This window comes from Podarcis gaigeae (genome assembly GCF_964106915.1).
Source record: "Podarcis gaigeae genome assembly, chromosome: 6".
Lineage (NCBI taxonomy): Eukaryota > Metazoa > Chordata > Lepidosauria > Squamata > Lacertidae > Podarcis > Podarcis gaigeae.
In genome coordinates, this window is record NC_139682.1 from 22,828,902 (window position 1) to 22,855,928 (window position 27,027).

The 27,027-nt window shown below is 43.8% G+C and overlaps 2 protein-coding genes across 4 annotated transcripts in view; one reads left to right on the forward strand and one right to left on the reverse strand.

Annotated features, from left to right (window-relative positions):
* The window catches only part of STK4 (serine/threonine kinase 4), a 76,424-nt gene extending 68,967 nt beyond the window's left edge, over positions 1-7,457 (forward strand). For both annotated transcript variants that reach the window (XM_083746276.1, XM_083746275.1), the window contains exon 11: positions 3,287-7,457. In XM_083746276.1, the coding sequence (XP_083602402.1) occupies positions 3,287-3,445 (159 nt within the window). In that variant the 3' untranslated portion in view covers positions 3,446-7,457. The remainder of the gene's footprint in view (positions 1-3,286) is intronic.
* Positions 1-27,027, reverse strand: part of KCNS1 (potassium voltage-gated channel modifier subfamily S member 1) — an 81,672-nt gene that overhangs the window by 10,473 nt on the left and 44,172 nt on the right. The window contains exon 5 of one of the 2 annotated variants that reach the window (XR_014566081.1): positions 16,613-17,365. The exons of the other annotated variant lie outside the window; for it this stretch is intronic. The gene's annotated coding sequence lies outside the window, so the exon portion shown is untranslated. Of the gene's footprint in view, positions 1-16,612; positions 17,366-27,027 lie in introns of those variants that run through there. 2 annotated transcript variants of the gene reach the window in all.

Sequence of the window (27,027 nt, forward strand, 5' to 3'; positions counted from 1 at the left end):
AGGAGGACATGGGATCAAATTCTACTCAACTGCAAAGCACACTAGGTCTCCACGCCCTGCCCCTTCCTCCCCTGACCTGTCACATGTTGAGTGCAAAGCTCTGCGTGTTCAGCTCAACATGACTGGAATCCTCCAAAACTGTACGCTGAATGTGCAAAGGCCAGGAAGGAGGGTGGGACTGGCAGAAATGGGAGACCTGGGGGTGGAACCAGAATGTGCACCTTCTACAAAATGTGAGCCCTTACACATTCAAAAAGGCTTCTTCCCATACATATACCACCAGTAAAAACTCTCAAGGCAGGATTCCTTTAAAATAGTCCCCTGGCAAAATAAACAAAAACTGGAAATCTTTGTCCTATGTCCTGAAACACTCAGGACATCCTCTTAGAGATTCAGAAGAACTCTAAGGCTTGAAGAAAATTCTGTTAAACATCTGGTAGTCATTTAATGGTTAGGGCTGACTGATCTCTTTATATACACCCTCAGCACTGAATTAATTTTTTCTGTCTTTACTGTTATACTTTATTATATTCTTTCAGCTCCTGAGGGCTGAACATTGAACAATCACCTTCTTTAAAACAGATGTTATACAATTAGCATAGAATTGTAGCAGGTCCCATACATCAACTTAAAGGGCTGTCAGCTAAAGCTGTGTTAATGTGCATGCATAATGCATCTGATGGGGGAAGTGCTTTTTTTTCTTCTAATGAACAACTTCCTTACAAGATAGGCAAAAATCTGTGCCCTCTTGCTAAAGTACTTATTTCCCTTGTGCAGTAATACTCTATGCATTATTGAAAAGTTTTAAAGCAGTTGCTAGTGGTGGAGGGGGGGAGAAGACCTTACGTTGCAAATAATGACGATAATGAAATTCCACAAAGTCATGCTTCATTACTGTTTACAACTTTGGGGTGTCTTCTGTATGAGAGCACCCTGTAGAACCAGGAGGATTTAGAGCTTGATCCACAATACTACTTTGCATCTCTGTGTTAACTAAGGCAAGCTTCAGACAAGGCTGCTAGATATTATACAGCCCAGAAACCATGCACTGGTACTGTCTTATTTCTAGTCTGAACAAATTGGAACAAGGCCAGGCACTGCTTAAAAGGAAACACCACCTCTCTCATTGGAGTCTAATAGTTTCAGCCACCAGCTTGTTTGGTGATGAAAGATTGTATTCATTCCCTGCCATCTAATCTAGTAATCCCTGGGGTTTTGATCCAAGCAGAAGATTGGGAACACCGAATTGGGCAAACAAATTATGTGGATGTCCACTACTTGTTAGCAAAAGGCACAGCTGATTATTACTTGTGGTGGGAAGTGAGTTGAGCATGAGACTCAACCCACATTGGGCAAAAGATTCCTGCATTACAGGAGGTTGGACTAGATGATCCATGTGATCTTTTCCAACTCTACAATTCTGTGAATCTCCATATATACCAAGACAGTGCTCAACATAGAGTTATTGTTGACAAAATGCTAATGAAAAATTGCTGCTGGTGATTCAGACTAGAGTGAGGGAGAGTGGATTTAAATCCCAACTCAAGCGTGGAGCTCACTTGGGGCCATTCACTCTCACTTCCATGTGCCTCGCAGGATTGTGGGGATAAATGGGTGGGTGGCAGCCATGTGCGCTGCCTTGAGCTCTTTGGGGGAAAGGTGGGGTATAAAACTCTTTAAAATATACACCTCACGTGTCAAAACCCAAGGTAAAGAGGTGTGTCTTCAGCATTTGCCGAAAACTGTATAGTAAAGCTGTCAGATGCACCTCTGGGGAGGGAGTCCCACAGTTTATGGGGCTGCCACAAAGAATGCTGCTTCACAGGCTACACACACCAAACACCTGAGAGTGGTGGAGCCACATTCAAGGAACAGACTTACAGTGGCTGAATTGAGAATGTTCACCTTTCTACAGCAAATGTGTAACTGTACATAATATTGCGAATGGTTTCCTTCCTACTTCAAATACTTTATTCATTAATTTTTTAAAAAGGTTTAAACTCCCTTTTCTCACTCCATTGAAGTCAGGTAGAAGCACAGTGTTATCTGTATTTTGTGTATTTAAAGGTTTGTGAATCTGTTTTGTTACATAAAAAGCTTTGAGTTTCTGGAGCCCGAGGCTTGGGACATCCCTTAAGAGGAATCCTTCTCAAGATATGCTGTTTCTAGTTCTGGAGGGTTGGGGCAGCTCTCCAGAACATCATGGAAGTTGGTGCAGGGAACAACTGCAAGGAGAAAGGATTAATTACCTTTCACCAGAAATGGAAAGGCAACTCAGGATCTAAGCCAAAGTTTGTTTGTAGCCTTTGTCAGTAAATTTAATGGGATTCAGAATTGTTAGTCTTAAAGTACAGTGGTGCCTCGCAAGACGAAATTAATTCGTTCCGCAAGTCTTTTCGTCTTGCGAGTTTTTCGTTTTGCGAAGCACGGTTTCCCATAGGAATGCATTGAAACCTATGGAAACCGCCTTCAGACCAGGTCCGGGGACAGTCTGTCCCCCGACCTCTTCTGAAGGCTGGCGGGGGGCGAAAGTCTTTGCTTCCCCCCCGCCTGCCTTCCCGGGACAGCGGAGACTTCTCCGCTGTCCGGGGCGATCTTAAAATGCTGGCGGGCGGCAGCGCTGCCGCCCGCCAGCATTTTAAAATCGCCCCGGGACAGCGGAGGAATTCTCCGCTGTCCCGGGGCGATTTAAAAGCCCCCGGGAAGGCAGGCAGGGGGGACAAAGACTTTTGCCCCCCGCCCGCCTTCAGAAGAGGTCCTGGACCTCTTCTGAAAGCTGACGGGGGGCAAAAGCCTTTGCTCCCCCCTGCCTGCCTTCCTGGGAGAGCGGAGAAACGCAGGCTGGCGGGGGGCAAAAGTCTTTGCTTCCCCCCCGCCTGCCTTCAAAAGCCATCCAGGATAGCAGGAAGCGCTTCCCTGCTATCCCGGACTGCTTTTAAAATGCTGGCGGTGGGGAGCAAAGCCTTTTGGCCCCCGCCGGCCTTCCTGGACCTCTTCTGAAGGCCGGAGGGGGGGGGAAAGGCTTTGCTCCCCACCGCTAGCATTTAAAAGAGGTCCCCGGAGATTTCCCTATGGGCTTTCTTCTTGCGAAGCGCCTCCAAAACGGAAAACCCTTTCGTCTAGCGGGTTTTTCGTCTTGCGAGGTGTTCGTCTTGCGGGGCACCACTGTAAAGTCCTTTAACTTTTATTGCTCAGAAGAAGCAGAGTAAATTTCCCAGCACAGGCCCTTTGTTAAGCTCCAGGTTTTCTGCTGTTGCAAGCTCATTGCTTTTGTGTTTTTCTTCAGCTGAGAAACTGGACTGTTGAAGAACTTCAAAGAAGACTCGGGGCGCTAGACCCCATGATGGAGCAGGAGATAGAAGAAGTTCGCCAAAGGTATCAGTCGAAACGGCAGCCAATTCTTGATGCCATTGAAGCAAAGAAGAGACGCCAGCAGAACTTCTGAGGAAAGCCTGCCAGTAGAATAGATATCCATCATCCCTAACAATAAACTGCGTTTCTATGACTACTGTGTAGGTGGATTTCTGTTTTAAATGGTCCGGTTTTCACGTGACACTAAGCCAAACCATAGCTTAGCATGAACAAATTCCCAGAGAGAAGATGGTGGATTTGTTCCTACTCTGGCCAGTCTGCTCGGCTGCACCGAGCAAAGCCGTGATTTGGCTTAGTTTGTCCTCTGAACCCAATCTTGTGATTTAGCTCTCACAGACAAACCACATGCTGTAACCAAGGTTTGTCCTATGGTTTATGAGAGCTAAGCATGAGCCCAGGTTCAGAAGACACACTAAATCAAATTGCAGCTTAACTCAATGCAGTGCAACAGCAACAGGACCAGGGAGGAGCAAAATCCCTGCTTTGTGTTAAGCTGTGGCCTGGCCTAGCGTTCTGTGCAAACAATGGCAATGTGTTAGCAAAGCAAAGCAAGCCAGTGGCTGCTTCCTCCATTTACTGTAGCACCTTTTCAAACTCAGGAATGCCATTATGTGGAGTCCTCATGAACAGGTTATGCTTGTGTTTCAGTGTTAGATGTGTTTTGAATAGATCGCATGTTGCTTCAGAGAAGTCCTGTTACTTTTGGAGCCTGTCTATATATTTTGGAGGAACAGTTGGAAACAGACTAAAAGAATGTTGGTGCTCAGATGGCCAGTCAGTCTCACAGGCCTGTTTTCTGCCTTGTGGGTTTATCCCATCCTGTGGTGTAAGGCTGCATCATTGGTTCATGAAGAAAACAAAGTAGGTAAAATGCTGTCTTTTGATGGGTGCACTTAGGTTGGACTGCAAGGATGCAAACCTATGCTTCTTTTTGTGAAACTCTTAAGTGCTTGTGAAACCAGAAACCTTGCACACTTGTCTGTTTGCCTAATTTGGCCCAATAAAAGATGCATAGCTTAACTTCCGTATCTCCTTTATGCAGCAACCACTTTGTATTAAACTGCTCCCTCTTTAAACTTCCCCCTGTTACTGTTTAATGGTACTCTGGAAATAGGTTTTTAAAAGAAAAGTGATTCACTGGCAAAAATATGCAACCTGCTCCAGCATTTGAAAAGGAATATAAACTCTTTTTGTCCCTTCCAAAAGCCTCTAAAAGTCCCATGCCTTACATTCCCCCTTTTAAAGCATTGAATTTCAGGCTTATATTTATATCCTTTCCACTGTGTACTTTATGAGTGAATGCTGACAACATTTGAGTGATTTCTTGGTATTTTTAAAATATATTAATGTGAAACCAACCCATCACTCAAGAAAACGTGAATCCTACTTTGTATTTCTTCAGAATTCCTTGCAGCAGAGGAATGTCAAAGTACTTGCAACTCAGGAAATTAGAAACTCTCTTGAGATAATGAGAGGTTTGAAATATTTAAGTAATTGTGAATGTTTATGGGCTTTGCTATTTTGAGTTTAATTTGTTTGAGGCTTGCAATATTATTTTTAAATTTTAAATTAGAACGTGTTTTTCTGTTTATTTGGAAAGGTTAAGGATGTCAGTTAAGATTAAAATAACAATCTGTTGGCTCAAAAGAATAATTTCAAAATGCCCTTTTAGGAAAAGCTTGATGTGTCAAGCTTAATAAAGCAATTTCATTCATTTCTAAGCAGCAGGACTCCTGCTAAAATAAAGTGTGCGAGAGTGTGTCTGATGCTCTGTGCAATTCTCACTCATTGCTGTTGCATTTGCACAAGAGAAATTTATGAATGTGCCTGTGGATATTGGCCTCCCCAGGTTTCACAAGTATCAGAACACAATGACCAAGCTCTATGAAAAGGCCTGTTGTTTCAGCATGTGAATGAAAGGAGCACAACAGTCTTCCTTCCAGCAGCAGCCCCCCTGTGCCTCATAAATTGCTCCTCGGAGGGTCCCATGACCTTCAGAGGGTGCATAGGAAGTGGGTAGCTAAAATGTCACATTTGTGGCTGGAAGGCGGCATGCCTGTTGCATCCTAGCCAGTCTCTACAGTTCTTGATGTTGCAGCGTGATAAACTGGAATAAAGGCAGAAATGTGCAGATACACTTCCATTCTTGCTGCTCAGGGCCTGAAAATTATTTGTGACAGCCCGTGTGTAACTTTTGTTTTACTCTGGTTGCAGCAGAGGATTAAACACTCTGCTACTAACCTTTTAGGGTGGGTGTGGGGGAGAGATCATGACCTAGCCTCCAATCTCTCCTCTTCACTTATCCCAGCTGCAATGTGTACTCTCATCCTAGTTGCACCGTAGGCCATGCATCCTTTTGCATGTGGTGAGTGTGACCTGAACCAAGTTCACGTTTCATGAGCAAGTGGGGAAGGGTGAAGTGATCCAAGCCCTTTCTCCTGCTGCTGAAGGAAGATTATCATCATTGTAAGCATAGCCCAAGCTCTTTTCAAAAATACAGGGAAGCATTGCTGTTAAGACCACCTGCTGAAGAGCAGTGGTTTAATTGCCAGTGTTTCTCTTTCTAACGACCTGGCCAAGGATATATTTGGCTTAGCCCAGATCAGGGGTGGGGAACCTCTGGCCCTCCACATGTTGTTGTTGTGACTCCCAACACGCAAGGACGCTGGGAGCCAATGCCCAGGGATGATGGGAGTTGTAGTCCAGTAGCAGCTGGAGGGCCCCAGGTTCCCCATCACCGCCCTGGAGGGAGAAGCCCTAAAAAAGCTGAGCAGAGATTAGCAATCCGGTTGTACAAGTTCAGTGACAGAAAGAGAAGTATTAAAATAAACCAAAGTAATTATGTTCCCTGTAAAGCCATGCTGATCAGCTGCTGTTCAAGTATGTACAGTTTGCAACGCAAGCTAACCTTTTGAAATACTTGTTTTTGTTAATGGTTTTAGCAAATAGAAATCTGCCATGAAAGGCTAGAAAGCCAGTCATTTGCAATTTAACTATGGAGGTGCAAGCAAAGGGGTAAAGTGAGGGGATGCTACCTGCAGCAGAAATGTACTTTGTTTACTGCGCAAGTAAATTTATTTTGCACCCCCTCCATCTACTGTTTCCTTGCTTTAAATGCAATTTTCGACTATGTGAATCAGGTGGGAGGACCTTTCTCAGTAACCCGTGAAGCCAGATGGCTGCTAAAGTGGGTGCCTTTTGCCTCTGGCTATGATGCCTACCCCACAGTATTTCACATTCAGGTATTTAGGTGAGTAACTTGCTCTCACATAAAGGAGATGGTCCTTTAGCTAGGAATCTTTGCCTTTACAATATGTGCCATGGTAGCAGGGAAGTACATGTGTTTGGGATGTCTTGTGTGCAACCAGCCAGACTCTTAAGGAGTCTCCTAATGAAATATTACTATTTTTGTTGTGGAAGCAAGTGAATGAAAAAGCACAGCAGTCTCAGTAACATAGTCCCATTCTCTCCCCCCCCCCCTCCCAATCTAAAAGATATGAGAATGAATTGCTGGATTCCTGCTATTGTAGTTCAGCATCAGGAAGCCATCTTCAGTAAATTCAGCCTAATCAAAGACTCCGGCTCTCATTTTGAATTCTTCTGCAGGAATATATCACATCATCTATCACCCAGAATGTAATTTTAGGGACTTCTGAAAGAATGCTGTCCAGAGCAAACAGTGTTTAAAGCAAGGTATTCATATACTTAGGAAATCTCATTCTCGTGGTTGATGGGTCCATAAACACAGCTTGAAGCATTCCGGATAAGCTGCCATCTTTTCTTCCCACTGCCCTAAATCAAGTGTTTGGTTGTTGGTTCTGTGAAAGACTTAAATGTGAAGTTAGTCGCTTTAATGTTTTGTAATGAAGTTAGCACGTCATACCCAATGTAACTTGAAATTTCTCTTTTGTAGAGATTTGTCTGATTTGTATATATTAGAATGGATTGGAATCCTTAGTTTGTATATGTATGAAAGCAACTTTTTATTACATGTTCCTTTTGAGTTTGATACAGTTCTTTGTTTTGAGTTTTAAACACCTTGCCTTATTTGTTTAATAGGACAAAATAAACTGTTCCAATAAAAAGAAGTTTGGTTTTTTATGGTTTAAAAGATACTGATGTGACCTAAGTATATGATAACTGCTGTTTCTGTGGAACAGGATCTACTGGAAGATATTGGGATGATTTGCAGTGCATTTGCAGAGTTTGTTGATTCTCAGTTGTTTAATGATAGGAGCAAGAGCAACAAAATTGATCTACTGAAATGAGGAAAGCTTGGAATGACCAGGGGTGAATGTTTTTGCGAAAGGACTGTGAGTTCCAATTAGTTCTAGTACTGAAAACAAAATTCCTCAGTTCAAGATATTTTAAGGCTAAAGGTGTGTTTTTTGCACTAGTTTCTAGTTGGTAGATCGCAGAGTTCTATTTTTTTTAAACAAAGGAGATCTTGCAAGCCTTAAGTCTAATACAGTGGTACCTCGGGTTACGTACGCTTCAGGTTACATACGCTTCAGGTTACATACTCCGCTAACCCAGAAATAGTGCTGCAGGTTAAGAACTTTGCTTCAGGATGAGAACAGAAATCATGCTCCAGCGGCACGGCAGCAGTAGGAGGCCCCATTAGCTAAAGTGGTGCTTCAGGTTAAGAACAGTTTCAGGTTAAGTACGGACTTCCGGAATGAATTAAGTACTTAACCCGAGGTACCACTGTACAGTACCACCTAGTGATTAAAATGTGCAGTGACACTAGCCATACAATGTCTACTCAGAAGTAAGTCTCACTAAGTTCAGTGAGGCCTACTTGCAGGTAAGTGTGTATTGAAATGTATACAGTCGTACCTTGGATCCCGAACACCACAAACCCGGAAGTGAGTGTTCCAGTTTGCAAACGTTCTTTGAAACCCGAATGTCTGATGTGGCTTCTTCAGCTTCCAGTTGGCTGCAGGAACTTCCTGCAGCCAATCTGAAGCCGTGCCTTGGTTTCTGAATGTTTTGGAAGTCAAATGGACTTCCAGAACCGATTCTGTTCGAGTTCTGAGGTACCACTGTATCTTGGTCCATGTGCATTACCTTAATTTCTCTTTGGAAGGCTCGTTTTTGTTCTGGAAGAATGGATTCAAAGACTGCAAGAAGGCATTCCATCTCTTTCCCATTTGACTTTATTGCAGCTGGTTTGCAAGGAGCAATTCAAGGACGCTGTCAGTCAGCATCTGAGCAGCCAGCCAGCAACTAAATACCTCCAAAGAAAAATGGGGAAAAGAGAGAGGCAGGCTTGCATGCTCTGGTGTGTCAGGATGTGAATTGAGAGCAAAGCATTTCTAGACCAAACATATCTCCGAAACAGCCTCCAGCTTCAACTGTGCTTTGCTGAACAAAAAGACCTGTAGGCATTTGAAGATTGCTCTGTGCAAACTATGAACTGAATTGGATTGGGTTGTAGCAATCTGCAAAATTGGCAGGCATTAGCCATATGAATAGGGAGACCATGCATACAGAGGGCAGTCTTCTATGTGAAGGGCCTTCAGAGGAAAGACATCTCCTTGAAGACATCTTCTGGTTGAAGTGTTGCCCATTTCAAGGCTGGTTCAAAGATAACTTTAAGAAGAAAAAGCAGGCTAGGCAGGATTGAGGTGTTTGGGAGTTTGGTGCAATTCCCCAAATAGGGTCCCCTTCTCCCAGAAATGGAACACATGGAATAAGGTATCACAAAATAAGTAATGTGGTGTTTCAAAAAAAAAAGTTAAGGCATAAACTTTTGTGGACCAACAAAAAAAATTATTGAGCCTGTAGAACAGGCATGGCCAAACTTGTCCCTCCAGCTGTTTTGGGACTTCAGCTCCCATCATCCCTGGCTAACAGGACCAGTAGTCAGGGATGATGGGAATTGTAGTCCCCAAACAGCTAGAGGGCCAAGTTTGGCCATGTCTGCTGTAGAGGCTCAAAAAACATTTTGCCAAACTTGATTTAAAAAACCTCTTGAGCATGTGTAGTTTCACATTTTTAAATCATTGTTTTTGCTCACTTCATCCCTTGGGCCAGTCACCAACTCAGCCTGGCCTACTGCACATAGCTGTTGTGGAGATATATAAGAAAGTATAAAATTTCTGCAAAGGGAGCAATTTGTGCTTGTAGGCATCAACCTTTTTGTTCCTTGAACCAGAGTGTTGCATTTTTGTACTATTAACGCCATGTTTTTCTGTTCCCTACTGCCCAAATTAGCACAGCTAATTGGCTTCAACCAATCTTAATCTGGCCTGATTATTGCAGATTCTAGATGCATAAATCCTGCTTATGTTTGATGGTGCTTGCTGCCAAAGTAGTGTGTACAGAGGATTGATTCCTAAGGAGCTGTTTTAGACCAGTAACCAATGGGATGGAAGGCTAAGGAAAGCAGGGTGCTTTGTTTTCATTTCCCCAAGTCACACCTCTCACCAGTCCTGTGCCCTCCTTGAATGCTTTTGCCTGGCTGAAGGAGACATACACACTCCTCTGTCTTTTGTGTGGCAGTATTGTAGCTTATTTGCCAACAAAGGTCCGTATAGTTAAAGCTATTATTTTCCCAGTTGTGATGTATGGAAGTGAGAGCTGGACCATAAAGAAGGCTGATCGCCGAAGAATAGATGCTTTTGAATTATGGGGCTGGAGGAGACTCTTGAGAGTCCCATGGACTGCAAGAAGATCCAACCTATCCATTCTGAAGGAAATCAGCCCTGAGTGCTCACTGGAAGGACAGATCCTGAAGCTGAGGCTCCAATACTTTGGCCATCTCATGAGAAGAGAAGACTCCCTGGAAAAGACCCTGATGTTGGGAAAGATTGAGGGCACAAAGAGAAGGGGACGACAGAGGACGAGATGGCTGGACAGTGTTCTCGAAGCTATGAACATGAGTTAGATCAAACTGAGGAGATTTCACCCCTCCCATATCCAAGAATCTCCTGATGAGTCTGCTGATTCTCCAGAGAGGAGGGGGCGTCTTCTGCTCTCTACTTATTCAGCTCCAGCACCACATCAGTCAGTCAGTCAGTCAGTCAGTCAGTCAGTCAGTCAGTCAGTGTGTCGGAGAGAGAGAGACTGAGTGTTAGAGATCGTGTGTATAGATAAGGTTGCTGCTAAGAACAGCTGCAGAAACTCAGTGCAGTGCAGCATTAATTTATGCTTAGACCTATTTAGCTCTGTATATAATTGTTGTATAATAGTTGTAGATAGAATAAAGAAGATATTCTACAGGGCTGCTCTCTGAGTCGTTTATACTCTGCTAGACTCTGCTATACTCTGCTGTGCGACGACTTTCTTCTTGTTGGAGTGAATCCGGTGCTCACAACTCTAAGCTGTGAGTCCACAGCACTTTGACCTGTTCCTGTGCAGAGGGTGGTCTCTGGAAGTGCTACCCAGCTCGCCTAGCCCATTCGGGGCTGAAGTGTATGAGTCCAGTTAGTGGCACTGGCTCAAGGGTGATGCTGACACAAACTGCAGGAGGCAGTGGAAGACAGGAGTGCCTGGCATGCTCTGGTCCATGGGGTCACGAAGAGCTGGACACGACTAAACGACTAAACAACAACAACATTGTAGCTTACTATACAAAGTTAAGAGTCACATCTGTTCCTGCAAAACCCTTTTTGCCTCTGACCCCACCTACCACTGGCATGCATGGAAGGTTTCCCCATGAGGGAATGAGAATTGAAAAATACCCTCCCTCCCTGGGCTAGATTTGCTTTTTTAAAGCCCACAGCAATTGTGCAGATCAGTGCTTAATACGTTATTGAAAATGGAGCCAGCCAACTACCATTTGGCTTGACCAGACTGCAATTCATTCTCCTATACATCTCTGGATTCTGTACAAGTGCATGGTAGGGCGAAGGGGCAGCAAAAGAAATGACCGTGGGGGACAAGAAGCCCTGTGTCTATCAACCCAGTGGTTCTTACTGGAGCAGAGGAGTCTTTTAAGGGTCTCTGAAAAGAGCTCTGCCTTTCTTGAACTCCGCTTGGTTTCACAGTGCAAAGCCTTAACGCAGCACCATGGTTCTGTATTAAAAGTGCAGGGTCCAAAATTGCAGCTTCTGTGACTGGAAGACGGTGTGCTAATGGATCTTTAGAAAGACAATCATATAAAATGTATGAAACACCTGCCCGCTCAGTGGCATCAAGGCTTTGGAGTGAAGCATATATTCTCCTTGTGGCAAGAGGGACCCAGGGAACTTAAAAGAGCGTGGAATTAAAGTCGACAAGGTTCTAAATAAAAACACAAGATTGCAGGCAGGGAATCCTTAAAGTAGGGATGCAGAATGGATGCAGATGCAGCTGGACTGTAGTTCCCATCATTCCTGATCGATGGCCATGCTACATGGGTGTGATGGGAGCAGGCTTAACAGCTTCTGGAGGAATCATCCCTGGCTTTAAAGCGTGTTTCCCTTAAGTGTTGACCTTAAGCCAGGAGTGAGTAGAGGCTGATCAAGAGTTTCTAGACAGAAAACATTTCAGAATCAGTCTAGGCTCATCCAGCTGTTCTCTCCAGGATTCAGTTTGCATCTTTCAGCACAAGGTTTCCCAAACTTGGGACTCCAGCTGTTTTAGGACTACAACTCCCATCATCCCTAGCTATCAGGACCAGTGATCAGGAATGATGGGAACTGTAGTCTGAAAAACAGCTGGAGACCTAGGTTTGGGAAGCCCTGTGATCTTTGGATGAAGGGCGGTCTGCAAATTTAATTAATTATGCCATTTTTATGCTCATTTCTCTCCGACACACACACACATACTGACTGCTTGGAGAACTTAATTGCAAAATTCCAATTTTGAAGGATGGTTGTGTTTCTATTCTTCTATTGTTCCAGAAAGTACACATTTGATAGATTTTCCTTTAAATGCAAACTGAATCAAATCTCTCCTCCACCCCCAGTCCTCCCTCTCTCGTGGATATATGAAGATGCCTTATTGACAAAAAGTGAGAATTTTAATGGAGAAAAATCAGTATTGCAGGAGATATGCCAGCTTCCACATTTAATAAGCACAGGGGGTGGGGTGGGGGGGGGGATTTCACTTTCAAGAAATCAGTTCCTCTAACCAGAGGCATTTTCTGTTCCTTTGACAGTTTCTTGGTAGGAAGTTACTTGTATCGTGCTTTGCAGAGCCCCTGTAGCGGATAAAGGATAGACTGGCATTGATGATTGAATCTCCTCTGTCAAGTTAGAATCTCCTGGACCTATGGATTTTAATTCCCACAATGTCTAAAAGGCATCCATTTTTAATAACGGCAAAGAAACTGGTGCCAGAAGGGATATATTTCTTATTTGTGTTTATTAGTATTGAGACTTTCATGACAGATGCTGAAATTGCATTCCATTTAATATCAAGAGGAGGAATGTTCTGTAACTTAAAAGAGAGCACCTTCCTTTGAGGTGATCAGCAGAAAGTGAGCTCATTCATCTACCAAATACTATGAGTTTCACTGAGGGTAGACAGCTTCTCTTCTCTTCCTCATGCCTACAAAAGTCATACCAACACTGGGTTGCCAACTCTTCAAACTGCCCCTGCAGCTATGCTTATGAAGGTGGTTTGATCTCCGGCAAGTATTAGAAATCACCCCAGAATTGGCCCTACTAAACATCTTCCAAGACAACAATGCCCACTTACACCACAAAAAAGCATAACCCACCTCCTGCTGCCGCCGCGCCGCTGCAGCCCGATTTCTGTTCTTATCCTGAAGCAAAGTTCTTAACCTGAAGCACTATTTCTGGGTTAGCAGAGTGTGTAACCTGAAGCGTATGTAACCTGAAGCGTATGTAACCCGAGGTACCACTGTACACAACCCAACAAGACAACAAAAAAAATCCACCAACAGCTTACAAATCAATAGGGCTAATCCAAAACACACACACACACCACTCACACATGCAAACAAAGACCACCACAGCCAACCACAAATGAACAGCCACACCCTAGGCCATCCCCAACCTCTCCCACCACCAAAGGAACACAAGGGAACGGCAGAGAACCTGCACAAGCAACGCTGACACAAAACCCCACATATATTAAGCAAAATATAAACATTGCCACCCGACCCCACCCCCACTCATCTTTTCCCCTCCACCTCCTCCCCCCTTTTCTTCCTAATGTCTCAACAAATGAAACCGGTTTATTAAAAAAAAGTTACATAAAAATATATTGCATACACCTTTGTAAATTAAGAAAAAATAAAAATACATTTTAAAAAAACTAGAAGAGGGTTGAATCTTATCTTGATGCTGCTTAAAAAAACCCTTCATTTGTTAATTTCTACAGGTCAAAGAACTGCTAGAGGCTGTCAGGGGGTCTGGCCCCACCAACTTGTCAAAGTGGCCTTTGTGGGCAGGGGGAGGTCAGGATCTAAGCCACTGACTGGATCCAGTTCCCCAGCCCTGGTTAAAAGAAGAAGAAACCTCCTCCATTTACCGTATTTTTCGCTCCATAAGATGCTTTTTTCCTCTTAAAATCTACGGGGAAATGTCTGTGCATCTTATGGAGTGAATGTGTGGTCCCTGGGGCTGGGGGGGGGGACCTGGGCTTCCCCCGCCAGGCCCATAAGCTCGGGGAGCAGCGGGAAGGCTTCCCCCACCGCCAGCCCCGGGGAGCAGGTCGAAAGGAGCTCCGGAGGCTGCTTCGGATTGCCTTCACTGAAGCCTGGAGAGCGAGAGGGGTTGGTGCACAGCAGCCCCTCTTGCTCTCCTGGCTTCCAAGGTTCCTGAAGCCTCCAGAGTGCAACGGGAGCTCCCACTGTGCTCCAGAGGCTTCAGGTTGCCTTCACTTCTCCACTAATTTTATTATTAGGATTTAAAATAAAGTGAACTGGTTATTTAACTGGCTAGAATTACGCCACAGCCAGCTGTTTCAGCATTTTGTATTTAAATATAGTTCTTCTAATTTTAGGTTGAGATAGCTGGTTCCCACAGGCTGGAACTAAATGCAGTTGGATGAGTTATTTCTTTAAAAGAATGGAAGTGAGGGTCACAAACGACTGGGTATTTCCTTCCACTCCTTGTTCTGACAGTTCAAATCACTATTTTATTCTATTTTTAAGGGTGTCCAAGTGCAGTGGAGGACAGAACTCCCATCGACTGTTGAGAGCTGTAGTTCTGCAACATGTGGAGGGCCACTTTTGACCTAAGTCGACTGGGAGATGGATAATGCTTCCTTAGGGCAAGAGGCATTGTTGTCCATATTATAATGGCAGGCTCACTTACATAAACCTTGACCTAAAAAGGAAATAAGTACTTACAGCAGGGATGGGGTCCTCCAGATATTTAATTACAGCTCTCATTATACCCGACATCTTGCTGGCTGGGTCTGAGGCCAGCAGATCCCCATAATAGACCACCATCCAAATACGGCTACAATCCTAATCACACTTATTTGGGACTATGCCTCCCTAAACTCAACAGGACTTCTTCTGCCTAAATATGCATATGCATGGTCTGTAAGTTTGTTCTCTCTTAAACCGTGGACATCAGCCCAGGTTTTTCTCCCTTTCCTTCCCCCATCCACACCCTTTTGCCCTCAACATTCGGCTTGAGGGAGGGTTTTGGAGAACTCAAAATCTTGCTCATAGTTTTATGACATTTTGGGCGGTCTGAACGAAAGAACTGCACAACGGGATTTTGAAATGCTTCCAACATGCCAACCAACAGAACTTCCTAAGCTTTCCTTTCCCAGTGTAAAAGTGGAGACGAACAAGAAAATGATACCCGATGATGGGTCACTAAGATCTTTAATAAAATATACCATATGTATCCCATGCATAAATATAAAATTACTATTGTACATGCTTTTTGATGATCTTGTTGCATAACAGTTTTCCTTAGCATATTTAACTGGCATCTAATATCAAGTACATTTTGCTACCCGGCGATATTGAGGAGCAAATGGGTACTCCTGTATTCAAGTATCTGTAGCATCCTTCTTCAGCAATTTCATCTCACAACAATGAGCAAAGTCTGGACCATGAATGACCCCATTTGCTTCTTAAGAATGGAAGACGATGGCTCTGATGTTCATGGCTAATGTATTCATGTCCATCATTGTGTTTCTCTTGGAGCCAGATGAGGTGTGATCTGATGTATTGCGCTGTAGTCTCTTGGCTTGAAAGGAATGGGGCAGAACAACTGGTTTCAAGTCTTTCCTCAAAACTGAGCTACACGAAAGGTGGTTAAACACTTTACACATACAGACATTTTTTAAAGTGCCCAGTTCCCTATTTAGGTCAGTAGGGGTGGTGTTTCTACATGTAGGAATAGGCATTAGCACGTACATTAAGCAAAACATGAATTCAGAAACTTTACACACCATCTTACAAACATGTGTGATGACCAGGGGCCTATGTTATTGGCTCATCTCTATGCTCTGAAATCTTTAGTGGCTGCTTTGGAAAATCTAGGCCTTCAGGATCAAAGTAGACACAGTATCAAATGTACATTTACATTTCAACAGCACGTTCTAGAAAATGCAAAAAGCCGCTGTGAGGTTGGGACACAGGAGTTTAACACTTTCTTTGGAAAGTTCAAAATGGCTCCTTCAAAGCTGCAAATTCCTTTAGAATGAAAGTTATTATTATTATTATTAATTCTGTTTTCTATACTGCCTTCCATCTGAGGATCACAGGGTCATTGACAATATAAAAACACCAAATTGGTGCCCATGGGAGCTTTCTTCCCAATACAAACAGCAGCTTCAGGGGAGCAATTTTAACATGCATGCTGCAAAGAAATGTTTGTTACTGAATCTAGTTTGGTCCTAAGGCATCCTTTGAGTAGATTTCACTCACTCACTCCCACCTACACACACACACGGCCACACAGGACTTGTGTATTTCCAACAGCCATCACTGATCAAATGCTACACAGGGAGCATTGTTAAGTGCTGCACCACCACTGTAAGAAACTGAAGAAAAGTTAAAAAGCAGAAGACATGTCTGCTTATTTACTATCCATTTCATTTCCTCCCAGATGCTCAGATCACAATGCTTTTCTAAGGGGACAGTTCACGTGTTTAGTTGATGCACACTCAGGAGTGATTCGATTTCACTTTCTTGGTTACACACAGAGAGAAAAACAAAAAATAAACAGAGGCTGCAGTCTTAAACCTACTTACCAAATGAGCAAGCCCCACTGGATTCAATTCAGACTTACTTCTAGTAGCCCTATTGTGCTGTTAGCAGGCTGTCATTTTTAGCAAAGTGAAAATGGGGAGTGGGGGACAGAAACAAGCAGCAACACAATTACACAACCCTGATTCTTTAGTCATTGCAAAAGATAGCACTCATTTCTGTTATGGAGGGGGGGGGCACCCGACAAAAATTATTAGCAGAAACCTCCATATAGAATGACGAAAAGCCACACAGGAAACATCAACTTGTTTTTTACTTATATTTAAATCTTGCCTTGCTTTCTTACTCAGAGCTGAATTAGCTTCACAAACTCTCCCTTAAGTTACAGCGAGAGCTGGTGACTTACCAAAAACACCCGCCAAGCTTCATATCTGAAAGGAACTTAAGTCTGGATCCAACTTTCCCTGCCATTCTTGCTACTATAGTGCCATGTACACAGCTAAAATGGATTCAATGTGGTTGCAATACTATGTATTTGCTAGGGTACGTCCCTTTGAATTCACTGAGGCTTACTTCCACACAAACATGCATCATGGCTGGGTTGTAAATAATTTCTGTTTTGGAAAAGCATGCTGTTGAACCTAAATTCTGATTTTAAATAAAAGGACTGGTAGGAGAGTACAGAAAGGGCCTTCTTGCATATGCTACCCTTCCTTCTCCAGAGAAGCTCACCTGTTGCTGATATTAACAAATTTTCTGCACCAGGCGAAAACCTTTCTAGTTCCCCTTCTAACATCTGCAAGTTTAAATGTTATTATCGTTTCTGTTTTATAACTTGCCTTTTGTGGTTTTACAATGTAATGCTTTCTCCCTCATAAACCACCTCAGAAAGATTTATTGAAGGCCGTCATATAAATTCTGAAAATAAGCAAAATAAAATCAGAGCAGGGGACAGATTTGTCTGTCAGATGAGATATAATGGCCAGTTTGCTAGCCAGCTGCAAATTGGACCAGACAAACGCCGAATTTAGTAAGATTCTTTCAGGTCTCTAATGATTGTGCTCAAACCAATGGAAGTTTGGCTCTGAATCACTCCAATTCAGTCCATTCTCCCCATGTGGCCCTTTCAGGTTGAATTTTTCCATCTCAGCAGTAAGAGTATCTGTAATCATTCCATAGCATCACATAAGCTCAGTTAAGGGACAGTGTTTTGGTCTCTAATGTTTTAAGAACCTGTGCCATCGTAGCAACCCAGTCACTGATAAGGGACAGCTCACTAACTCAATTGGCTTAAGCACACCTAAATGTGTTTAAGCCTTAATCATGATCATGGGCACGGGACTGAATATTTGCTATTCTGCAAATATTATCAGTTTTCTCTCTCCCACTTCTGATTACCCAACAAACCTAGATAAAGGAACGTATGCGGTCCTCTTTGTTCAATTACGCCAAAGGTGAACTGCTTACATTTGTTCATGAAAACGCAGCCTTGGCACTCAAAGCTCTTATGCTGATGGAAGTAGAGGAACTAAAGCAATTTTCATCATTATAAAGAAGAATGGCAACGGCATTCCGAACTCCAGCGCCTGCCCTGGTCGGTTCTAATCTTGGAAGGGGAAGGCTCCGAGATCATTAGATCAGCCCTCAGTTATCAATATTGCAGCTTAATGCAGTTTTTGGCAACTCAGGCCAGGGAAGTTTGAATTCCTCTTGACTTTTCTCACCTCTTCCCTCTTCTTAGCACTCACAGCTCTGGGAGGCAGATACATTAGCTTGCCTGCTCATGACGCCTGCTGATCTGGGGAGGCCACTCATTGGAAACCACTGAGATTTCCTCCCTACCTTTGTTTTGTTAAAGGGTAGACCAGGACAGATCCTGAAGCTAAGACTCCAGTACTTTGGCCACCTCATGAGAAGAGAAGACTCCCTGGAAAAGACCCTGATGTTGGGAAAGATGGAGGGCATCGGGTCGGCGCCATCGCCGAATGGCGGGCTCCCTCCGAGCTCCGGAGGGAGCCGGCTTGGCAGGGGCTGGGTCCTACCGCACCGGCGATGCGGGGACCCTTAAAAACCACGGCCAGATTGAGGCCGTGGACATGGAGACTCGGCTGGCACCGTTAGCGCCCTCCTGACTCGTGAAGGAGCCTTTTTAAAGGCTACGGATCGGGTGCCGGGGAGAAGCGTGGTGCTTTGAGTTCTCTGCTATCCCTGCCGAGCGCAGCCGCATGCCATCCGGCGGAGAGCGCTGACTTCTTCTATTGAAAATTCGGCTCTAAAGAAGAACCCGTGAGTAATTGGAATATGGACTAAAAAAAAGGGGGATAAATTTTTAAAATTCGGAGCGAACGGGGGAGGTGGAAAAAAGGAAGTCAGCCTACCCCTAAATTGTAGAAGAGCCAAAACAAAGGACTGGACAACTAAGATCGAGTGTAACCTTATCTTGCCGAATCAGCAACTTCGCGAGGGAAAATTATAAGATTGAGCTGGAGGAGAAAAGTGGAATTGTTTTAAAAGCAACCCCCCCGGAATCCCTGGAGCGATTCGTGAAACTGCCTGGAGAAAAGTGATGGAGGTTTTGACAGCTGTCAAAGAGCTGTCAAAAAGGAAGATTAAAATAGAGACTTTGTTATGAGGACTTTGCCGGTTATATTTGTTACAAATTGAATACAAACTGTTTTAAATATTGGTCAACAAGCTACTTGGTCTGGTGGATGTGATTCTGGAAGGGAACTTTGTTACTGCAATCCACCTAGAGGAGCCGAGGGACATTGCATGTGTTTTTCACAGGAAATGTGAACAGTTGAATGGAACTTTCAATCTCCTGGGAAACTGCAGGAATGGAACACTATTTTGTCTACAGAGGTCTACACACTACAGGAAACAATGGAACTATTTGTTGGAAAATGAAAGGAACATGATGTAATGCTTTGCTTCATGAATAACAAACCTCTGCAGAGACACTAGAAACTTTTGGAAAAAGAACATTTCTGTGGGAGAACAGAGAAATAAAAAGGAGGAGAATGATTGATAAGAACAAGGAAACAACAAGAACTGGACAGAACTGGGGGAACATTTGGGATATTCAGGTTTGACAAGCTTATGGATACAAAATTGGAGTTTTTACTCCTGGATATAAAAACCTGGATAGAAGAAATGGGCCCTTATTTGATAGACTCCTTCTACGATTGGACATCCGTAATTAAAGACTGGCAAAGAACCGGAGGGACATAGTGTAATGTGGGAACTCCAGGAAGATATTAGAAGTGGAGGGATAGGTGAAACGCAAAGGGGAAAGAGGGGAGGGAAAATTGGAATCCAAAGGCTGTAAAATTATTATTTATATTTATCTTATTTTCATCTGTACTATGTTTGAAAGGGGGAAACCCGTGGAAGGGTATAGATCGATCTTAGGGGATGAGAATTTGGATAAATTGGGTTATTGACGAAGAGTGTAATTTGGGGATAAGAATTTGTTGAATTTAATTGCTTATTTGGAAGATTTGGAACACAAGAGGGGGTAGGGAGGGGAAGTCCTAGTTATTGGCAATAGATTGGATTTAATTTGTTATGATTTGTTCTAATTTGGAAAACCTTAATAAAAATTATTATAAAAAAAGAAAGAAAGATGGAGGGCACAAGGAGAAGGGGATGACAGAGGACGAGATGGTTGGACAGTGTTCTCGAAGCTACCAGCATGAGTCTGACCAAACTGCGGGAGGCAGTGGAAGACAGGAGTGCCTGGCGTGCTCTGGTCCATGGGGTCACGAAGAGGCGGACACGACTAAACGACTAAACAACAACAAAGACCAGCCTTTCCCAATCTGGTACCCTCCAGATGTTTTGGACTACAACTCCCATCAGCTCTAGCCAGCGCAGCTGTGCAGTATGTTGTCTGTGGCTGACGGAAATTCTCGAGACAAACATCTGGAATGCATCAATGTAGGGAAGGGGTAGACAGAAAGTCACCTCTTTGAATGTGTGCATTTGACTGCATCACAGCCCCATCACAGGAATTGCCAAACACACACTATTGTCACTTGATGGAACCCTGAGCCCAAGAAGAGATCTGCCGGATTAGACCAAGAGGTCCAACTAAAACAGGGTCCTATTTCCCACTGTAACTAGTCAGGTGCCTCTGAGAAGCCCACAAACAGCAGATTTTCTAGTTGGTGGCAGGCAATAATCAAGTTTTAATAGAGCATCAAGTCCATTGACCTCAATATTGTCTACACTGACGGGCAGCAGCTCTTCTAGAAGGTTTCTTTCCCAGCCTGACCCGGAAATACTGGAAATTGAACCTAAGACCTTCTGCCATGCAAAGCAGATGTCCTGCTACTGAGGAATGTTTTTAATGCCAGGTGTTTTATTATGTTTCTCTATATGCTGGGGCAACCCAGTCAGGTGGGTGGGGCAACCCAGTACGTGGGTGGATACAAACAATAAATTCTATTACTACTAATACTGTTACTATTACTGTGTTGCTTCACTGTTGCTTACCACCACCTGGCACCCAAAGGCATACCTGTCACCATACGGGGAAATTAACACTTATTTGTGAGGGACTGGGAAATATGTGGAGGTCTTTTGAGGAACCTCAAGAGAAGAGAAGACTCCCTGGAAAAGACCCAGATGTTGGGAAAGATGGAGGGCACAAAGAGAAGGGAACGACAGAGGACGAGATGGTTGGACAGTGTTCTCGAAGCTACCAGCATGAGTTTGACCAAACCGCAGGAGGCAGTGGAAGACAGAAGTGCCTGGCGTGCTCTGGTCCATGGGGTGACGAAGAGTCAGACACGACTAAACAACAACAATTTTGAGGAACAAGGGCCTAAGGGTTTAAGGCATTCATTTGTTATGGGCAGGGGTGAGAGACCTGTGGCCGCCTCAGATGTCACAGGACTACAACTCCCATCAGCCGCAGCCAGCATGGCCAGTGGTCAGTCAGGGATGATGGGAGTTGTAGTCCATCAACATGTGGAGGGCCAAAAATTCCTCATCCCTGGTTTAGGGAAGGAAAGCTTCCTTCCCGTTTCCAGGATTGCCTACAGGTGCAAACTAATGACAAAGAGCATGCCATCTTTGCTGTCCAGAGGCAACCTACTTTACCCCAGTGCATATATACGCATTTGCTTCGGGAGCTAAAAGGAAAAGCAAGAAGTGGTGTACCTTCGTTTGGAAGGGACAGGCTTCCTCCTCCTCTACAATGATCAATATTGTCACAGTCCCCTGCATTGTATTTCCACATCCAACCTTTTCTTTCTTTGTGCAGCCTTGCAAGTGATTTCACAACAGTTACTACCCCATAAAAAAAGTGTTGCTGCCTAGTTTCATTTGTAGCACTTCAGCAGCAATGGAGAAAAAGACAATAAACCAACCCTTTCCCATTTACCAAAGCATCTCTTGGCTGGTTGCCTGGAGACCATTTTAATTGCTATAGGCAACAAGGCAAGTGCCTGTTTCAAAGGACTGCTTTTGTGCTGGTGGAGGAGGAGATGGCTAAGCAGAATCACTTCTACTACTACAGAGCTCTGCTGCTGAATCGGGACAACAGAAACTTCCTTAGTTATCGTAAGTTGAGTTCATGGCCATTTACTTTTTGATGCTGAAAGGCAAGTGATTGTGGCAGAAGATGTTTGATTACAAAGCAATTGGCACTGGAGAGAGTTCTAGTTATATTGAGGTCATAGCTTTCCAAGCCAGGGCACTGAGCACACAACTAGACATGAAGTGGGAAATCAGTGATGATGGATCTTCCATTTTTAAAGTTAACAGTGGCTCCAGGGCCTCTTAAACGTGAAGTCAAACTAGCCATTTCCCAAAGTTATTATGGGTTATTGGAGGGAAGATATACAAGTACGAAGTGGTACCCAAGTTAATAGTGAACCGAGAGTGGACAAGCTTTGTTATTAGATGCATTACGACTGTGTTAATTGGGCAATTAGAAAAGGCGTCCACTAAATTGCCTGCTTCGGTATCACTGAGCAGGGACTATGCAAAGCCTTCTAGCTACTATTGGTGCCTGCTTTCTCTCAAGATGCTGTACACCAGAAATGCACTGGGGGGGGGGATACATAGCATGCTCACAGCAATTGCTTCTCTGAAGCCATTTGAAGGATGTCTGAATTGGCCCCGATAGAGGAAGGGATTTCTAAGAAGAACATACCAAATGAGCCAGCATTACAAACAGGCACTGGAAGCCATTCCCGAGCCATTCCCGACAAAAACAGCCCAAGGCTCTGGCGAGTTGTGTTAATATGGATATAATTCAGCCAGGCTCATGGAGGTGCTCAAGCCAGATGTAATAAACGGGGGGGGGGGGGTATCTCTCAGCCGAAGGTGCTTTAAGAAGTTGGCTGTCTTCCTTACTGAGCCTGAGCAGTAAGGAGAGAGAAAATGAAGAGGTGTTTCCCCACTCCTTCCTCACAACCACCATGATTGGACTTATCTACAGATCATTCCCCTATAAGATTCTACAGCATTTGTCACAATGAGGCTGCCAACCACAGTAGAACCAGGTTGAAGGCCTACACAGGACAACACTACAGAACCCTGATCAAACTCCTGCTTTGTTTAATAAATGGAAGACATGTCTACAGTTTAGCCATGAAAGATCTACTAATGCCATTATATATAAAGCATAACTTCAAAAAACCTCATACGCTGACATAAGTAATGACCTTCGACCTTGGGTTCCCGGATGTTGATGGACTACAACACCCATCATCCTTGACTATTGACTAAACTGGCTCAGGCACCTGAGAAAATTGGCTTTCAACAGACACCAAATGCTGTTTTAATGAAACAGACCTTCCCTGGATTCACATTTTTATGCTTTTAAGTTAAGATTTGTCCAATGCTGATTTTGGTATCGATATTTGTGTTGCGTTTTTTTTGTGATGATATTGTTGCTGCTGTTGCTATTGTATATGTATTGTTCTTGTGAGCTGTCCTGAAGGAATTTTTAGGGAAATGCAATAAGAACACTATGTTTCTCTCTCTGCCACCCCTGCCCCCTCACAATGCCTATGACAGCAGTCTCTCACATTGAATGTAATCGTCCTGTAGAAAGGACTCTATGAATTGAAAACAGAGATATTGTATGTACCTTTGTTATCCATGAAAATATTTCAATAAAAATTAAATTTAATATATATATATTAAGCGTTGGCACTTTTGAGAACTAGTTTCTCCATTTCCCATTCTTTTTGCAATTTGCATAAGGTAAGGTTACCAGACAGTCCCCGGATTTACACATCAGTCCCCATACAAAATCCATTGAAGTTGAAAAGTGTCCCCAGATTCACTAAAAAAAAATCTGGTAACCTTAGCATAAGAGCCATTTCACATACATGGCAGAGAACCTACCCCATATTTTTCGCTCTATAACACGCACCCGACCATAACACGCACATAGTTTTTAGAGGAGGAAAATCCATAGGCATGCCACCCGTAGGCATTCCCTCCATAACACGCACTGACATTTCCCCTTACTTTTTAGGAGGAAAAAAGTGAGTGTTATGGTGCAAAAAATACGGTAGCTTTCTCAGCAAGTCTACAGTTGACAGGAATCAGCACCCAATTCCAGCTGTATTGTATTGCATATTTCCAAATAGTTATATTTTAAGGACTAGACCTATGTAACATGTGACTACCAGTAAGAGAAATGCTCAGTAAGGGTGTGTTGGGTCGGTAGGTTTTTCCTCTCTCCACATTTTGCGGTGATGTAACAACCAGAGGTTGTGTGGGGTAGAGAGAGATTATAAATAATGGAAGGCATCACAGCAGGCATTCTTTGTCTTACGCTTCACAAAGTGGCATCTTAAACAGCCCGAGAGACTGTGTCAGGAAAGTAAATAGGAATTTGGCTTGTAATCTTCTAGAGGGTGCTAAAATGATATTAGCAAATAACTGGGGAGCGGGGGGAGAACCCAATGTAATGCACACCCCTCTGTGTCAGAAAACGAACAAATTAACTGCTTTAATTAAAATGAGATCTGGTAGCGCTAAGCTGATTTTTGTTTTGGAAGACAGGGAGAAATAGCTTTATTCAAATGAGAAGCATCTAAGAATGAATGGACTTATACATGTTTTATGAAGTGTTGCCAGCTTAATGAGTAGGTTTTATATGCATAGGTTTTATATGCATAGGAGGGGTTAAAGGTCTATGTCATGTGTGATATGTCCCTGAATGTGCATGTTATACACAGCATGCTTTACTTAATGTTACTTTTAAACATATTCCTCATCAGATCATTGTTCCACCTAGCTCAGTATGCTCTCACTGACTGGCAGCAGCTATGCGAGGTTTCAGAAAGGACTCTGTCCCAGTCCGAACAGGAGGTACCAGGGCAATTTCCCCCCACAAAAAAACCCAGCCTGTTCCACTGAGCTAGGGGATTCTGGCATGTTCGTTAAGCATTCTTTCTTTATCAGAAAGAGCCGTAATTCTGGCGTTTCGAAAAAAAAGTGTGCAAAGACTTGCTTACATATTTATAAACGCACTGCATGTGTATTCCCCTCGGGAGTCATTCAGAAAAACCCAGAAGAGAGTTTTGGGTTTATTGTTATTAATAATTCAATTTATATCCCCCTCACCCATGTTCCCCAAATAGCCCCGGTGGGCATAATAGGACTCACAAGGAATAACAGTGCCCCTTCTTTTTTCAGGGGGGATATATTTTGGCAGATGCATTTTCTTCTTCTTCTGGGGCTATCAGCATATTTATTTCCTGGCTGCAACCCTTTAGGCAAGCACTGTCGCTCTTGGGCAGAACACCTGATTGGCATGCAGAAGGTCCAGGTTCTATCTCCACATAGGGCTGGGAGAAAGCCTGAAATCCTGGGGCTCTGCTTGCTAGTCAACATGAACAATACTGAGCTAGATAGAACAATGGCTCGACTCTGTTGTCAGGAAGCTTCCTGTTCCCTTTGCCTACTTTGAAAGAGACCTCAGGGATTAAGAGAGCAGCTGGCAGGCAGGCAGGAACACTGGAAGAAAGTTCCTCCAGCTGCCTAGCACACAGGGAGCCGCGCTATTTGCCATTCACAGGCTTCCCGGTTGCGTTGCATCAGCATCCCCTGGGGTGTTCGTGGAAGGCTGTGGTTTTTGCCGCCTGGAGTAGGCCCTGAGCTCCGCAGCCTGCTCATCCCATAATAGTGACATTTCATTATCATCACGTGCCCACGCCAGCAGAAGAATTCCCACATGCTCGCTGCTGAAGGGAAACTCCGCTAAATTAATTTGAATCCACTAGGAAAAACACTTGCGGGCCCCTAATAACTCTCCATTTTTCTTTGAACAGAGACCAATGGTAGTGCATTGAGCAGTAGAACACAGAGAACAAGAGACACCACAGCAAGCTTGAGATGTACAAGGTACAAAGCAATTGGACCAAAATGGAACTTGCGTGCCAAAAGACTGGTTTGCAAAACTGAAATGGCTTGCTAATTTGTCCAGGAATTTGGTACCTGTGTAATCTATCAATGGCCCTGTAGCGTCCAGAGGAAAATCGTGTTAGCTGCTGCAGTGCATTCTGGGTGCAGCAAGTGTAAAGGATCAGGTTATTGGGCCACAATCCTCACACCGCCCACTGTGAATTAACCCCAATTGAAACCAACAGGAATTCTTTAGTGGTTCAAGGTTTGCAGTGCTAATCAGAACCCCCCAGTTTTCCTCAGGTTCCCCTGCTGGATTCCATCCTGGAAAAGGGTCCTCCTCCCTGAAGATCTTGTTTAACATCTCTCAGACACACAACTACTAAAGACAAAAACAAAACAAAGGTCCGTGTCCACAATGGGATGCTAAAACAATCTGGGGGCTGCCATGCAAGAGTTATCATTGGCAGAGCTCTTATAAGTGTTAAGTCTGCCTTATAAGAGATGTTTCTGTTCTGATTAGCTTCAGAAACAGACCAGAATAACTGCTGCCATTGATATTTTCAAAAGCAACAGCCTAGTCATTGCTTCTTCCTTCTTGTAGCCTTTGGTGAACCCAGAGATTCATTTGTTGTTTGCAACTAGCTCAGGCCAGGCTAATTAAACCTGCCCAATACCTCCTCTAGTCCATTTTCAGATTGTTACAAATGGTAAAGTGTGGCATCTCCCCACCCTGTGCTTTCTTGCTTAACCTTCACCTCAAAGGAGAGTTCTGCGTTCTTGGAAGCTTGCTCATTATCTTGTGACATTTTCGTTGGCCCCAATGACAGTATTATGTTACTGCTGCTGTCCGAGCCTTATAATCATGTGTCAGGGGAAGTTATATAACACCTTGTGACCAATGAGAAGAAAACCTACTGCTATCCCCTTGCTACGGGCCATATTTTCTGCAGCTATATTTGCATGGGTGCTATGGCTGTCCTGTCATGAGTGTATGGAGCCTAGCTGAAAGCTTTCTTCCACCTCCTCCTCCACTGAGGTGAGGGATTCCCAATATGAGCAAAGTACTGGGAGAGAAACCACCATCAGAAATGAGGTAAACACATCTGCTAAAACAAAAACCCCTTTAAGATAACCTGTGCTTATTCCAGCCATGTCTACACAACAGTATCAGCAGCCACATTTACACCATACATTCAGAGGGC